The sequence below is a fragment of the Ornithorhynchus anatinus genome, chromosome 2 (genome assembly GCF_004115215.2).
Source record: "Ornithorhynchus anatinus isolate Pmale09 chromosome 2, mOrnAna1.pri.v4, whole genome shotgun sequence".
NCBI classification, from domain to species: domain Eukaryota; kingdom Metazoa; phylum Chordata; class Mammalia; order Monotremata; family Ornithorhynchidae; genus Ornithorhynchus; species Ornithorhynchus anatinus.
The window spans coordinates 33,898,471-33,911,571 of record NC_041729.1 but is presented as its reverse complement, the minus strand read 5'-3'; the positions used below and the strand labels follow the sequence as shown (position 1 = coordinate 33,911,571).

Here is a 13,101-nt window from a genome sequence, read left to right as displayed (position 1 = left end):
GCCCCTTTCTGGGCCGGTCGCCAGCAGGCTGGATCCCCTGAGGTGGAACTCTCCGCTGCTCCTCGGGAGTCTGACCACATGAGCCACCGTCCCGCTTGGACAGGAAGCAGTAGGCCGAGGCTTCTTCTCTGTCAGGGACCGAGCCTTTCCTCTCCGCTGACGGTGGCTTTGGACGCGATCCAGAGTTCTGTTCCATGGTCTCTTGGGGTTTGTGGTTCCTGAGGGTGGTTGTGGTTCCCGAGGGTGGCCAGAGAAAGGTCTGGGACCTGTGGAGAAGATGAGGAAGGCACCCAAGAAAGCTCTCACACCCAGAATGCCTCCCTGGCCTTTCTGGTGGAGCCCGAGGGCCCCTTTCCCGAGCTGCCAGGAAGGGAGTGGAAGAGTTAAGCCTTTCACACTACATTTCCGTGGGGCTTGGATCGAGCCACCAGTCTCCTGGGACTCCCACCATGATGGACAGCTCTACCTCAACCAGTCTGCCCTCTCTGAGCCTGTTTGCTGGCGGAAGTCTCCTGATGGGAAATGATAGTGAACGAGACTCTCCGGTTGACATTTCGAGCTCGGTAGAGAGAGACGCCGAGAGGGCTCTAGGGTTTGTCACCTTCCGGTTGTCACGTGGATGTTGCCGGAGGCCATCGGTCGGACGCTCTAGGCAGTGGGTAATCTGGGCATCTCTTCCCCTGTCCTTCCTGCTGCCCTCCCCGCAGGTTTCTACCTGATCTCCCCATCGGAATTTGAGCGCTTCTCCCTCAGCGCCAGAAACATCACGGAGCCGCTCTGCTCGCTGGATGTCGCCCGACCTCTCACCTCCGTCTGTCTCGGGTATGTGTTCCCAGGAGGAGGTGTTCCCGTTCTTAGAAAGCGGTGACCGCTCTCTCTCCCCACTTTGGTCCGGGGACCTCCATAGCTGCAGTCCTGCGAGGGGGGCTTCACGGCTGGGGGCTCTTCCATGGCAGTTTCATGTGGGCCCTCTGGTTCTCATCCTTTCCTCCCTCCTCGCCCGGCTCCAGGGGCGGCTCCTTTGAGCCCTGACCTTCTGAGCCGCTGCACGTGGGGGCTGGCCTGACATTTAGCATGAGAAGTCTGACTGACTCATGTGTGGGGATTCGGCTGCCCCGGAGCCCGGAATCGTGGGGATTCCTTCCCTTCTAGCAGCCGTGGTGGGCAGAGCGATTTTATATCCTGCCTGGGATCGGGGTCCCCAAGAACTCCATCCTCCGTGATAAAGTCCTGTTGCTAAGCAGTGGGTTGGGGTGACCTGGAACTGGGAAACCAGGAGCCAGAGGGTGAGCACCACAGCCTTGCTAGTGGGATCCAGCGATCCTCTAGTCTGTAAGCTCGTCCTCTGGACTGTGAGCTCATTGTGGACAGGAAAAATGTCTGTTCATTGTTGTATCGCCCTCCCCCAAGGGCTTAGTACAGTGCTTTGCACACAGTAAGCGCTCCATAAATATGACTGACCTAATGAATGAATCCAGGGGCAGCCATCATCCATTCATTCAGTCGTATTTATTAAGTACTTACCGTGCTTGTATTAAGTACTGTGTGTACTGTGTGTAAGCACTTGGGAGAGTACAATATAACAATAAACAGACACATTTCCCTGCCCAGAACGAGCTTAGAGTCTAGGGGGGAGACAGACATTAAATAAATACATTACAGATATATATGTATCTATATATACATTCACTCTGAGCTCTGACCTGCCGTCTCAGTGGCCGGGCAGAGCCGGTGTGTGGTGACCTCGTGGACTGGACTCTTAGAAAGCTCTGTTGGGTGGTCCACTCCCTCAGCCAACCCTCCCACGCTCCCAGCCATTGGTCCCGCTCCCCGCCCGGGCCTGGTAGGGGGACCCGTGGTCACGTCTCCCGGTCGCCCCTCTCTCTTGCAGTAACAGTTGGAAAGGATCTCCCAAACTGAGCCAGGCCAATGGTACCCACCTGCTGCAGAGCTCAGCTGCAAACCATTCCCTTGGTGATGGAGCTGGTGAGTGAGCAAAAGAGATGAGAGTATGTGTGCGTGCACACGTGCATTTGTGTTTCCAGTAGACTTGTAGGGTCCCAAGGTGACCACTGTTCATTTCTCCCCATCCACCTAGGACCTCTTTCAGCACAAACCTCATGGAGGGGGTGGGAGGCATTCTCAGAGAGGGGACTCCATGAAGATTATGGTAGCACGAGACAGAAGCCAAAACCACTCCAGGCCCGACTTGCCCCAGCCCAAGGATGGTCTCTGCTCCAGGCATTTGAGCCTTCTCTGAGCGATGCTGCAGGGCCAGGCGTTGTCCATTTTCCTCACTCTCAGTGGGCCAACTGTTCTCAGCTTGAAACTGTGCCCGAGCCTGATGTCCTCCCCCAGAGCCTGCTTTCCTCCCTGGGTGTTAGAGGAGGCCTGGCTGCCCCTGCCGGTCAGCATTCCTTCCCTGCCCGGAAAGATCGGGACTGGCCGGCACGCAGCCAGCGTGGCCGACTGCTTTAGCCAACTGACCGCCCTTAACTCCATCTTCCCCCTGGTGGGAGGGCATGTGGAGGAATGGGACGGCTCAGCCAGCATCTCCGGGATGCGGCAGAGTGCTTGAGGCAGAGAAAGGGGTAAATGGGAGGCCATTCGGGCCTGGGAGGTGTCTTGTTGTTAGGGCTGGTCCCCAGCCTGAACCCCAGGCCCTTCTTCCACCCAGGGACACCACTGGAGCACCCCCAGGCAGCCTTCTCCCCGGCATCAGTGGGCTCACCCAACAGCAGCACAGAAAACCCCCTGGACACCACGGGAGACATCACAGTAGAGGACGTGAAGGATTTCTTGAGGTGAGTGCCAGGGGAAGAGGGCTCCCGGGCAGCAGATGATTCTGTCTCTGCTTTGGGTGGGGATGACCCTCGGGTTGCTGAAACCTGAGGTCATCTGAGGGACATCTTGCCCCTCCTTCCCCTCCCGATGAACTCTGCCTGGCCTGAGCCATTTCCTGCTCTGATTGAATCTGAAGCCAACGCAGGGGTCCCATTCAGTGATCCGTGAACCTTAGTGGGGGTCCTTTCCGGACGACTGAAAACAGGTCAGGGGAAGCTGAGCTTCCCCTGGAGGGCCGGAGGCGAGAGTTTGGAGGCCGCGTGGTCTATAGTTGGACTCTCCGGGGCAAGAGAGTGACTAGCAGGCCTCCTGTCGTCCTGTTGGGCGTGGCATGGCCTCAAGATCAGATTTAAAACTGCATGGCTTAGTGGAAAGAGCACGGGCTTAGCAGTCAGAGGACGTGGGTTCTAATCCTGGCCGGGCCCACCACTTGTCTGCTGTGTGACCTTGGGCAAGCCACTTAATTAGCCACTTAACTTCTCTGTGCCTCAATGACCTCATCCGTAAAATGGGGATTAGGACTCTGAGCCCCACGTGGGACAACCTGATTACTTTGTGTCCACCCCAGCACTTAGAACAAAATACTATTATTATAATTATTGTTATTTTGCCAGAACCAATCTGGGAACTTGGCACCTCAGGAGCCCTAAAAGAGAGGGAGCAGTGTAGCAGCAAGAGCCCCTTATTTGGTGGAGGGCAAAGGGGAGACAGGATTCTTGAGATCCAAACCCCAAATCTGTCCAGCCCTTGGGAGCTTGGGGAAGCTTCATTTGGCCGACTCCTTTCTGCTAGGTGAGGGATGAAACTCTACTTCCTGCCCCAAAGAGCAGGGGGCCCAGTGGCCACCTTGGGACCCAGAGGGAGGGAGGGAGGTAGGAGCCTCACGGAAAAGCTCTAATTCGCTCTGCCTTCCCCCGTGGGTACGGACCCTCTCTCTGCCTCTCTGTCTTGACTCCCTCCACCAAGTTCCTCAGAGGAAGCAGAGAAGAACCTCAAGAACGTGACAGAGGAAGACAACCGGTCTCCAGGGATCCTGATTAAATGAGGTGAAGTTTGACTCGGGCAGGACGGGTGGGGCAGGAGCTGCTGCGGCCGGAGGGGTCGGGGCATAGAGTAGCGAGGGGTGCCGTGGTAAGAGAGGATCCCTAGACGCTGGCCTCCACGGCTCCTCCTCCGTTGAAGAAGGAGCTTGTGCCGGGCTCCCGTGTTGCCCTGGGCCAGCCGGAACTGGAACTTTTCCCGGCCGGATGTGTAGATATCCCCGAGGACTCCCGAGGCCCACGGCGTCTTCATTCCACCAGTGGGAGAGGGCCCTGGGAACAGCCGGTTGTCATCCCCACCACACACACACTTCCCTATCTGTCCCTTGCTGCCAGATTGAACCTCTCGTGCCGAGACCCACCTAAGGGCCGGCCTCGCCCAATGTAGAAACGGGGAGAGATGCTTGTTTTTCTTGTATCCCATCATCTGCTCAGCAGTTTGTTGGCCTTCCTTCCTCCAGCTGTGGGGCAAGAACCACTGCTCCCGTAGGAAGGCGGAGGAGGCGAGAGGTATGCGGCAGCAGGTGCCGAAGCCAGTTAGGCCAGCCTGGAGGGTGGCACTCTGATGGCTAGGGAAGCCCCCCCAGCCTGGAGGGGGAAGCAGGAGAAGGACAATCTAGTCCCAAATTTCCTCTTTCCGTTGGTCAACCGGGGGACGGGCCTGAACACCGTCCTGCTGGAAATGGACTCCTGGAGTCCCCCCCCCAACAGCGGGCTCTCCCCTGGGCATAGGGAACCGAGCCTCCTGGCCCCAATCCTGGTGTTCCCCGAGCTCCACCCAAGCTTTTCTGAATGAGCGCAATCTGGCATTGCAATTTGAGGAAGTTTAAAGTGGTTAGGGCAGGGAAGGGGGAAGGGGATATTCCAGGAAACCAGCCCAACCCGTCCCTCCAGGAACCGGTTAGCAATTGCCTAATCTCAGCTAGGGGGGTGACGGCAGCAGGGGCAGGGTAGGGCCGTGTACGCCAGGATCACGGGGCCATATCCAGGGCAGGCTGGGAAGCATCCTAGAAACCCGACCCGGGGCTTGGCTCTGGCCCAGACCCCGTCTGTGGAATCCTCGGGGACCCGCGTGCTCACTCGCTCCACTGGGAAAGATGCGTGGGGCTGCCTCCGGGACCAGGCCACCGAAGGCTCCCACTTCCCCCGCTCCCTGAGACGCTTCACCGTTGGAACCTCGCTGGGACTGGAGGGGTGTCCAGGGTGCTGAGAGAAGCCTCTTGGCCCCGAGAAGGCTCAGGTGACAACACCCCCCTGCCACCCAACACCTCAAATTTCTGAGACTTGGGAAAAGCAGAACCAGGAAGGTTGGGGAGTTCTTCCAAAAGAAAAGGAACTTCTTGTGAGACACAGAGTGGTCTAATGGAAAGAACACAGGCTGGGTGTCTGGGATCTGGATTCGAATTGCGCTCTGCCTGCTGGTTGACCTTGGGCAAATCGCTTAACTTTTCTGGTCCTGGGTTTTATCAACTGTGAAATGGGGAGACTGAGTCCCGTGTGGGACAGGGTCTGTGTCCAACTTGATTTATTCATTCATTCAATCTTATTTATTGAGCACTCACTGTATGCGGAGTTCTGTAGTAAGCACTTGGAAAGTATAACAGAGCAAATAGAGAGAGACAGTCCTTGCCCACAGTGGGCTCACAGTTGCATATCTCTCCTACCCTGTGCTCAGAACAGTGCTTGGCCCAGAGTAAGCACTTAACAAATGCCAGTTATTAAGTGTGCAAAGCGGGAACCCCTCATGGTTCATTGATTTTTCAGTTCCATCCTGACTATGCCCTCCTTCCAAAGCAGAGCTGGGCCTAGCTTGGGCACTGGAGCACTACTTCTACTGAGACCCTGGCTGGCCTGTTTGCCAGGACTCAGGACAAGGGTGGGCAAGGATCCTCTATCTCTCTCTTCCCCTGACCGTCTTCCCCTCTAGTCCTCCCTGTCCTGTCCCAGTCTTTCCAAGACGGAAGACAGGGGCTGGCCCTTCTGTCCCTTTCACCTGCCTTCCGCACAGCCCTTCACTCCTGGCACGGTGCCCACCCCAGCACCCGCCAAGTGGCTCTGGGAAAATAGCTGCCTGCTGAATCACAGCCTAGACCTCCCCTCCCCATGTGTATTTGTGTGTGTCCCTCCCTCCCTCTTTCTCTTTCTCTTCTCTCTCCCTTCCTCTCATTCCTTCTCTCTCCCCTCTCTTTCCCTCTCTCTCTCCCCCTCCCCGCAAGACAGGAGTCGGGTTGGGGTATAGTGCAGAGTGTTTATTGAGCTCCTGCCCGACCGGGAGATCTGGCCTTCCTCTCCCTGGTCCTCTCCTACTCATCCGACTGCCCAGACGCCCAGCAGGAAAACCCGTTCTATTGGAGAATCCGAGTCCAGAGACAGGAGAGAGGGTGTGGGCTCTCTGGTCCTGTGTGTCTGACTCCCTCTCCTTCCTTTTTTCCCTCTGGGGCTCTTGCCTTGGGACGGCATCCCTGGCGCTTCAGCTCAGGCCGGTGCCCGGGAAACGGCCCGAGCCGAGAAGGTGGTTGTGTTTCGCCAGGGCCCTCGGTGTTGGGCGGCTCTCTGGCTGACTGGCCTCGTGCTGCCCCCGGGTGGTAAGCTCCTGTCCCTCTGCTCAAGACGGCCCTTTTTTAAAAAGAAAAAAATCGTTAAACCATTACTCTGTGCCGGGCGCTCTGCCAGGCGCTGGGGTAGATACAAGCTAATCAGTCTGGACACAGTCCACGTCTCATGGGGGGCTCACAGTCTTAATCCCAATTTTATATCTGAGAGACTGAGAAATTAAGTGACTTGCCTGTGGTCACACGGCAGACCAAGTGGAGTCGGAATTAGAACCCAGGACTTTCTGACCCCCCGGGTCCGTGCTCGCTCTACTTGGCCACACTGTATCTGGGTTAATCCCGGGTATCCCTTGCTGTCTGGAGCCATCCAGCAGACTCTCTCCATCCCTCCCCCCACCCCGCCCCGCACTTAACAGTGTTGACTTAATGGTTGACCTCCGGTGGAGCCGACTGTCTCCCTTTATGGCCAGGAGTTGTTAATTGGACCTCAGTGGCAATTTCAGAAGTCTCTGGGGAGACGGCTCTTATTGCACATCCTCCGGAGGAAGGGGATGGGCGAATCTAGGGCACTGGCAGAGCGGCTTCGGCTTTGGTTGATTTCTGACTCCCCCCTCTTCACCTCGTACTCCAGTGTGTTGATCGGTGGCAACATCCTTCCGCCGTGCCCAGCGCTGGCCCGTTCCCAGCCCGGTGGGAGCCGGGGCAAGTCGGGGACAGGAAGAGAGAGAGGGGCAGCTTGGGACAACCGGAGACGTCCGATCTGCTCCTGCCGCTAGAATTCGGGGGAAATGGCGGTGCCTGCCAATCTGTTGGAAATACCCTGAAGCCTGAAACTCGACGGGTGCTTTTTGGCTTGGAGTCAGACCCCCTTTTACTACCTCGTAGCGTTAACGGCACAACCCCCTGCCCCGAGCAGGGGTCTTTGGGTGAAACTGAGCCGTCTCCGTTCCCCGGGCCGCTGCTGGACGGTCAGGGTGAGATGACGAACGGTTTTGGAAGCGATGAGGTGCGTCCCGGGGCAAGGCACGGTGAGAAGCAGCGTGGCCTAGTAGATGGAGCTCAGGCCTGGGAGTCAGAAGGCCCTGGGTTCTAATTCTGCCTCTGCCACTTGTCTGCTGTGCGACCTTGGGCATCAGTTAACTTCTCTGGGCCTCGTCTGTAAAATGGGGATTGGCTGTGAGCCCCTTATGGGATATGGACTGTGTCCGATCTGATTAGTTTGTGTCTACCCTAGTGCTTAGTACAGTGCCTGGCACATAGTAAGCCCTTAAGAGATACCATTAAAAAAAAGAAACCCGGAAGCAGGTTGGCCTTAATGGGAAGAGCCTGGGAGTCGGAGGACCTGGGTTTTAATCCCGGCTCCGCCACTTGCTTGCTCTGTGTACTTGGGCAAATCACTTAACTTCTCTGTGCTTCAGCTTCTTCGACTGCAAATTAGGGATTCAAGACCTGTCCTTCCTCCTATGTAGACTGCAACCCCTATGTGGGGCAGGGACTGTGCCCGCCCCCATTAACGTATATCTTCACCAGTGCTTAGAATAATGCTTAGCTCGTAGAAAAGCAGTGGATAGAGCAAGGATCTGGGAGCCAGAAGGCTGTGGGCTCTAATTCCGGCTCTGCCACTTGTCTGCTGCGTGACCTTGGGCAAGTCACTAAACTTCTCTGGCCCTCTCAGTTCCCTCATCTGTAAAATGGGGATTAAGACTGTGAGCCCTATGTAGGAGAGGGACTGTGTCCAGGCTGATTATTTTGTATCTACCCCAGCATTTAGAACTGCGCCTGAAACATAGTAAGCACTTAACGAACACCACAAGTATTATTATTATAATTATCTTGTGTCCATCCCAGCATGTAGCACAGTACTTGGTACAGAGTAAGCATTTAGCACATGCCACCACTCTCATTAAATTTCAGTGGGTGCCCCCTTGTCTTGGTGCTGTGAAATTTGATAAACAACAATTCTTTGGCCCGTCTGTCACCCCATTTTCAGGGTGGCTGAGCCTCTGGCGGGTGAGTTATCGAGGGCGGGGCCACAGGCAAGACTGGGAGGACTGGTGGTGGCCGAGAGAACCATAAGTCTCTGTTTCCGCAGTCCCTAACTTCACCCCAAACGACTCTCCCCACTTTTTCTTCCTTCCCCGGGCGCCCTCCCCTGCGCTGACATATTCTGTCCTACTCCCGCAGGGAGGACGCCGCCTGGATTGCTGTCTTGGGGCTTGGATTCCAGGGACCCAAGCCTGGCCTGGGACCACGTTGGGACCGGAACTACCACTCGACTTCCTGGCCCCTCCCCCGTTCCCCGAACCTTCTTCGTAACTTTAGACTCGCACCTTCTAACCCCAGGACTGGAAGCGCCCACCACCCCCTCCCAATCTGTCCGTCCGTCCACCCAAGCTGGGCCCTGCATCCCTCCTGGACAACACTAAAAACTCTTTATCGTTAGAGCCGGGGGCCAGGGCGGAGGCAGGAGAGTCCGGTGGCCCCTCGGACCCAGGAGGGGTTCGGAGTCAAGCGATCCATGGTAGTTTTGATTTTGCTCTCCCCTTCCCTGTCTCTCCCCGCCTCCCTCCTCCCGCCCCACCCCATTTCCCGTGGCCGAGTGCCACCGTTTCTTCGTAGCAGTCACGTCTCGCGTGCGTGGGATTATTTGTTTACACATTGAACTGTTGCCCGTCAGGGGAGCCTCCCCCCCCCCGCTTCCCTGCCGGCCCCCCACCTCGTAGGGTGCGGCGGCCCGGGGAGGGGAGGTGGAGGGGCTGTGGTCTCTACCGGCTGCCGACAGACCCGCCCCCTCCCTAACGGTCCCGGTCGTGGCTGGGCGAGGCACCCCGGGGCTGGTGTCAGCCGGCCAGAAAGGTGACCCGCTCCTTCTTCCTGCTTGTTTTTGGAATGTCTCCTCGGTAACTTTCCCACTCTGCCCCGCCTCCGTAATGCCACCCCCCGGCCCCCGAAGCAGAGAAAAAGGTGGGTGGAAATTGGGACCCCGGAGGGGTGACCTGAAGGGTGAATCCTGGGTAAGTTTCCCATGGGCTCCCGGGAGGCGTGCTATGGGTCCCAGCTGGGGCCTTCGCTCGTTGCCAGCTCTTACCCCCGAGGAGACACCGTCCAGCTCAACTCAGCTTTGGGCCTGGCTCATCCCCGCGGCTTTCCCCCTTTATCCCAGGCCTCCCTCCGGTCTGGAACCCAGGCCCTGGCGTTGCCCCTCTTCCCTCCCTCCCTCCCTCCCTCCCAGCAGGAGCACCGTTGTCCGTTGTCTTTGCATGGAGGAGAGGAGGGACGGAGTCTGTTTCCTGTTATGTGGGAGTCTCCGGTTCCAGTCCTCTCGGCTTTCTAAGAGAGCAAATGCAAGCCGCCAGCTTTCGACGCTCACATCCTCTCCCCTTCCCTGGCGCCTGTTGAGGCACGAAGTTTTCCCGTGTAGACTCCAGCCTCGGATCGGCCTCTGGTGTGTGGGGCGCTGCCCTGGAGAGGCCTCGGTCAGGGTCCGACAGGACGGGGGAGCGGAGGGCCAAGGGGATCCGGCCGGGAACGCGGGGGATCCCGTTTGGGGGTCGGCCGGGACGCCGGGCCCAGCCCCGAGCCGCACAAAACCTGTGAGATTCTGCTTTTTCTTTCCGTTCCCTTGTTGGGTGGCCCCAGTTGGCCAGCCGGCTGTCGCGGCCTGGCCCGAGCTCACCTTCCCCACCCCTCCAGATGGCGGTCGGGTGTTTTCTACCAGGCGAGGGAAGGAGGAGAGGGGCCGGGAGCTTTGCTCGCTGGGAACCTGGGGCGGGAGGGGACTTGAAGGCGAGCTGGGGCTCTAAAAGCTTGGATAAAGTTTCTGCTCTGCTGCTGGGCTCTATTTGAGCGGCTCTCGCTGGGGACGAAGGGAGGGGTGGGCTCTAATAGCCGGACTTGATCCCAGGGACAAAGTGGAGCCGGGTGGTTTCCCGGAGCCCATGTCCTCTCTGGGCTCGGGTTCCCGGGGGCCTAGGCGTGGCAAAATGGGCGCTAGCCAGTGGCCGTTCTGACCGGTGACCTCGACGCTGAGGCGGGCGGGAGTTGTTCATTTGGCCAGGGGGACTCGGTTGGCTAAGGGCCTCCGGGCTGAGGAATGAGGCTGGAAAAACTGGTCCTGACTGGCCGAGCCTGGGGAAGCGGGCCAGAAACCACCTCAGCGGTGGCAGAGCGGAGCAGAACCTCCACCCGTCCCCCTCTTCACTGTCTGATTTGTAACGGCTCCATATCGGCAATGCTTTCCTGGCACGGCGGGCCGGGTACCCGTTCCGTAGGTCCGAACCGTGACCCCTGCCCATCGCGAGTTGGGAGAAGCCGGCTGGCGCGGGGGTCCGCGGGCTCGGTTTCGGGGAGGAGACGGGGCGTGTAACTGCCGCCCTGCTCCTCCGTCCCGTTCCCCCTCCCCCGCAGCCCCTAAGGGGAGCAGCGGGGCCCGGGTCTGGGCTCCCGATCCGTGCCAAGCAGCGCGGCGTGGGATGTCACCCTAAAGGGGGAAGTTTGTGGAGGTGGGAAACATCTGGGGCCAGTATTTCTTTTCCGGGAAGGCACTTGATGCAGAGGATGGATCATCGAGCCAAATGTGGGTACGGGGTAGGTCCACGGCGCTGGGCTGGCCGGACCCTCCGAGCGAGAACCCTTTCCTTCTATTTGTGAATAGTATTTTTTTACTCCCGAGTTTCTCGAGTGAACTTTGGAACAAAAACAAGCGAAATGATTTCTAAAGCTATTTTGGTACTTGCTCCTAGGTGGTCCCTTCCGCCCGTGCGTGGGTGAATGTAGGTGTGGTTGGCGTGTGCGTGCGTGTGTGCGTGGGTGCCTGTGTGGCGGCCGGGAGGAAGCAGACACGGCCCTATGGGTTCTTAGAGGCGATCCCTGTTCCGGGGCGGGGGTGGGAGGGGAGGATCAGGTTATTTTCCCTGGTAGAATGTATTATGAATTTTGTCTTTGTTAAAGATGAATTAGCATCATTTAGTTATTAAAAATACTGGTTTTTAATATTGAAAATAAAGCATTTAATATCTTAGAGGGCCCACACTGTTACTTTCTCAGGCCGTTTAGTTGGACGGGATTGGACCACTCGGGGGGAGCGGCCCGGCTGGCCCGGCAAGGCGCCTCCCCGCTCTGGACCACAGCGCGTAATGAGGTGTCCCCGTCCCGGCTCCCACCCCGGGCAAACCACCCACCGGCCCCATTCACGGGGCTGGGAGCCCTGAGGCGGTTGCTTACCTCGCCTCGTGTCTAAAGCCAAGCCCGCCCCCTCCCCCCCCCCCCCCCCCCCCCCCGCCACGAGCCGGATTTGTTCGTTCGGTGGCTACCTACGCCTGCTGGGTCCAGGGCAGCATCCTAGACCCTTTGAGAGCGGTGGTGAAGCATCCCATCCCGTCCCAGGGATGCAGCGTGTCCTAGTGGCAAAAGCACAGGCTTGGGAGTCAGAGGATGTGGGTTCTAATTTGGGTTATGCCATTTGTCTACCGTGCACCCTTGTGCAACTCACCTAACCTCTCTGTGCCTCCGTTTTCTCATCGGTAAAGTGGGGATTAAGACTGGGAGCCCCATGTGGGACAGGGACTGTGTCCAACCTGATTATCTTGTCTCTACCCCAGTGCTTAGAACAGTGCCTTGCACATAGTAAGTGCTTAACAAATACCATAAATATCATCATCCATGGGCAGACATCAGCTGAACCACAAGCCCCAGAAAAGATAGACCTAAATGACCTCGCTTCTGCTTGCTCGTTGACCTCTTTCTTTTCCTCCCCCTCATAAATTGGCTCCTCTGCCTAAGTGAGAGGTGGCCTGCCCCTCTTCCTGCCGTGGATTTTTCTTCTGCCGAGGCTCGTCGAGGGTTGGGGAGGGTTGCACTGAAGGTTGACCCAGCCCAAGTCGCACCGAGTTTGGAAGCCAGAGGGAGCGTGCAAAAGAGGGGCCTTTTCCCCTTCTTTACTGCTGCCAGACACACACAGGGATTTATCCCCTTAGCCCATCAGGCCCCTGGCATTAATTGGAATGTCACTGCTGGTACAGGAAGGCTGCTAATGATGTATTTAAGCGTTTACTAGGTGCGAAGCACTGTCCTAAGGTTGGTATCCCTTTGTTTCACCCCTTCCTCTTTTCCCTCTCCTTCAAATGGGAAGTGCCACCTTCCCTCCCTCCCTGCCCCCCCCCCCCCCCCCAACAGAGCAGCTGCTGTCCCAAGGGCTGGAAATGAAGGCAGAGCTGCCTGGCAGGTGGAAGCAGGTTGGCTCGTAAGGTGGTGAGGCAGACAAGGGAGAGGGGGACCTCCCAGACCACTTAAAGTTACAAAGTGGCCAAGGCCCAGGCTGCTCCCAACTAGCGTGTGGCAGCGGGCGAGCAATGTTGGGGCAAGTTCAAGCACAAGAGACTGGGTCAGAGGAAAGGAGGTGGTGCAGCAGTTGGGAGGGGTGAGGGTAGGAGTGGTTTGGCATCTGGCTTTTCATCCTTTCTCCCGGCGCATTCATTCATTCAATTGTACTGAGTGCTTCCTGTGTGCGCAGCACTGTACTAAGCACTTGGAAAGTACAATTCCCCTCGAAGCACTGGGTGGAAGGGGCAGTCGCCCAGGGAAGCAGCATGGCTTAGTAGATAGAGCATAGACCTGGGAGTCAGATGGACCTGGGTTCTAATCCCAGCTCTGCCATTTGTCTGCTT

At 57.7% G+C, this 13,101-nt stretch overlaps 1 protein-coding gene across 1 annotated transcript in view; it reads left to right on the top strand.

Moving 5' to 3' along the window:
- Positions 1-11,456, top strand: part of LLGL1 (LLGL scribble cell polarity complex component 1) — an 84,226-nt gene extending 72,770 nt beyond the window's left edge. Inside the window, exons 19-23 of the mRNA XM_029055148.2 lie at positions 708-822; positions 1,892-1,986; positions 2,678-2,804; positions 3,811-3,890; positions 8,621-11,456. Coding sequence (XP_028910981.1) covers positions 708-822; positions 1,892-1,986; positions 2,678-2,804; positions 3,811-3,889 — 416 coding nt within the window. The 3' untranslated portion in view covers position 3,890; positions 8,621-11,456. The remainder of the gene's footprint in view (positions 1-707; positions 823-1,891; positions 1,987-2,677; positions 2,805-3,810; positions 3,891-8,620) is intronic.
- The last annotated feature ends 1,645 nt before the right edge of the window (positions 11,457-13,101 follow it).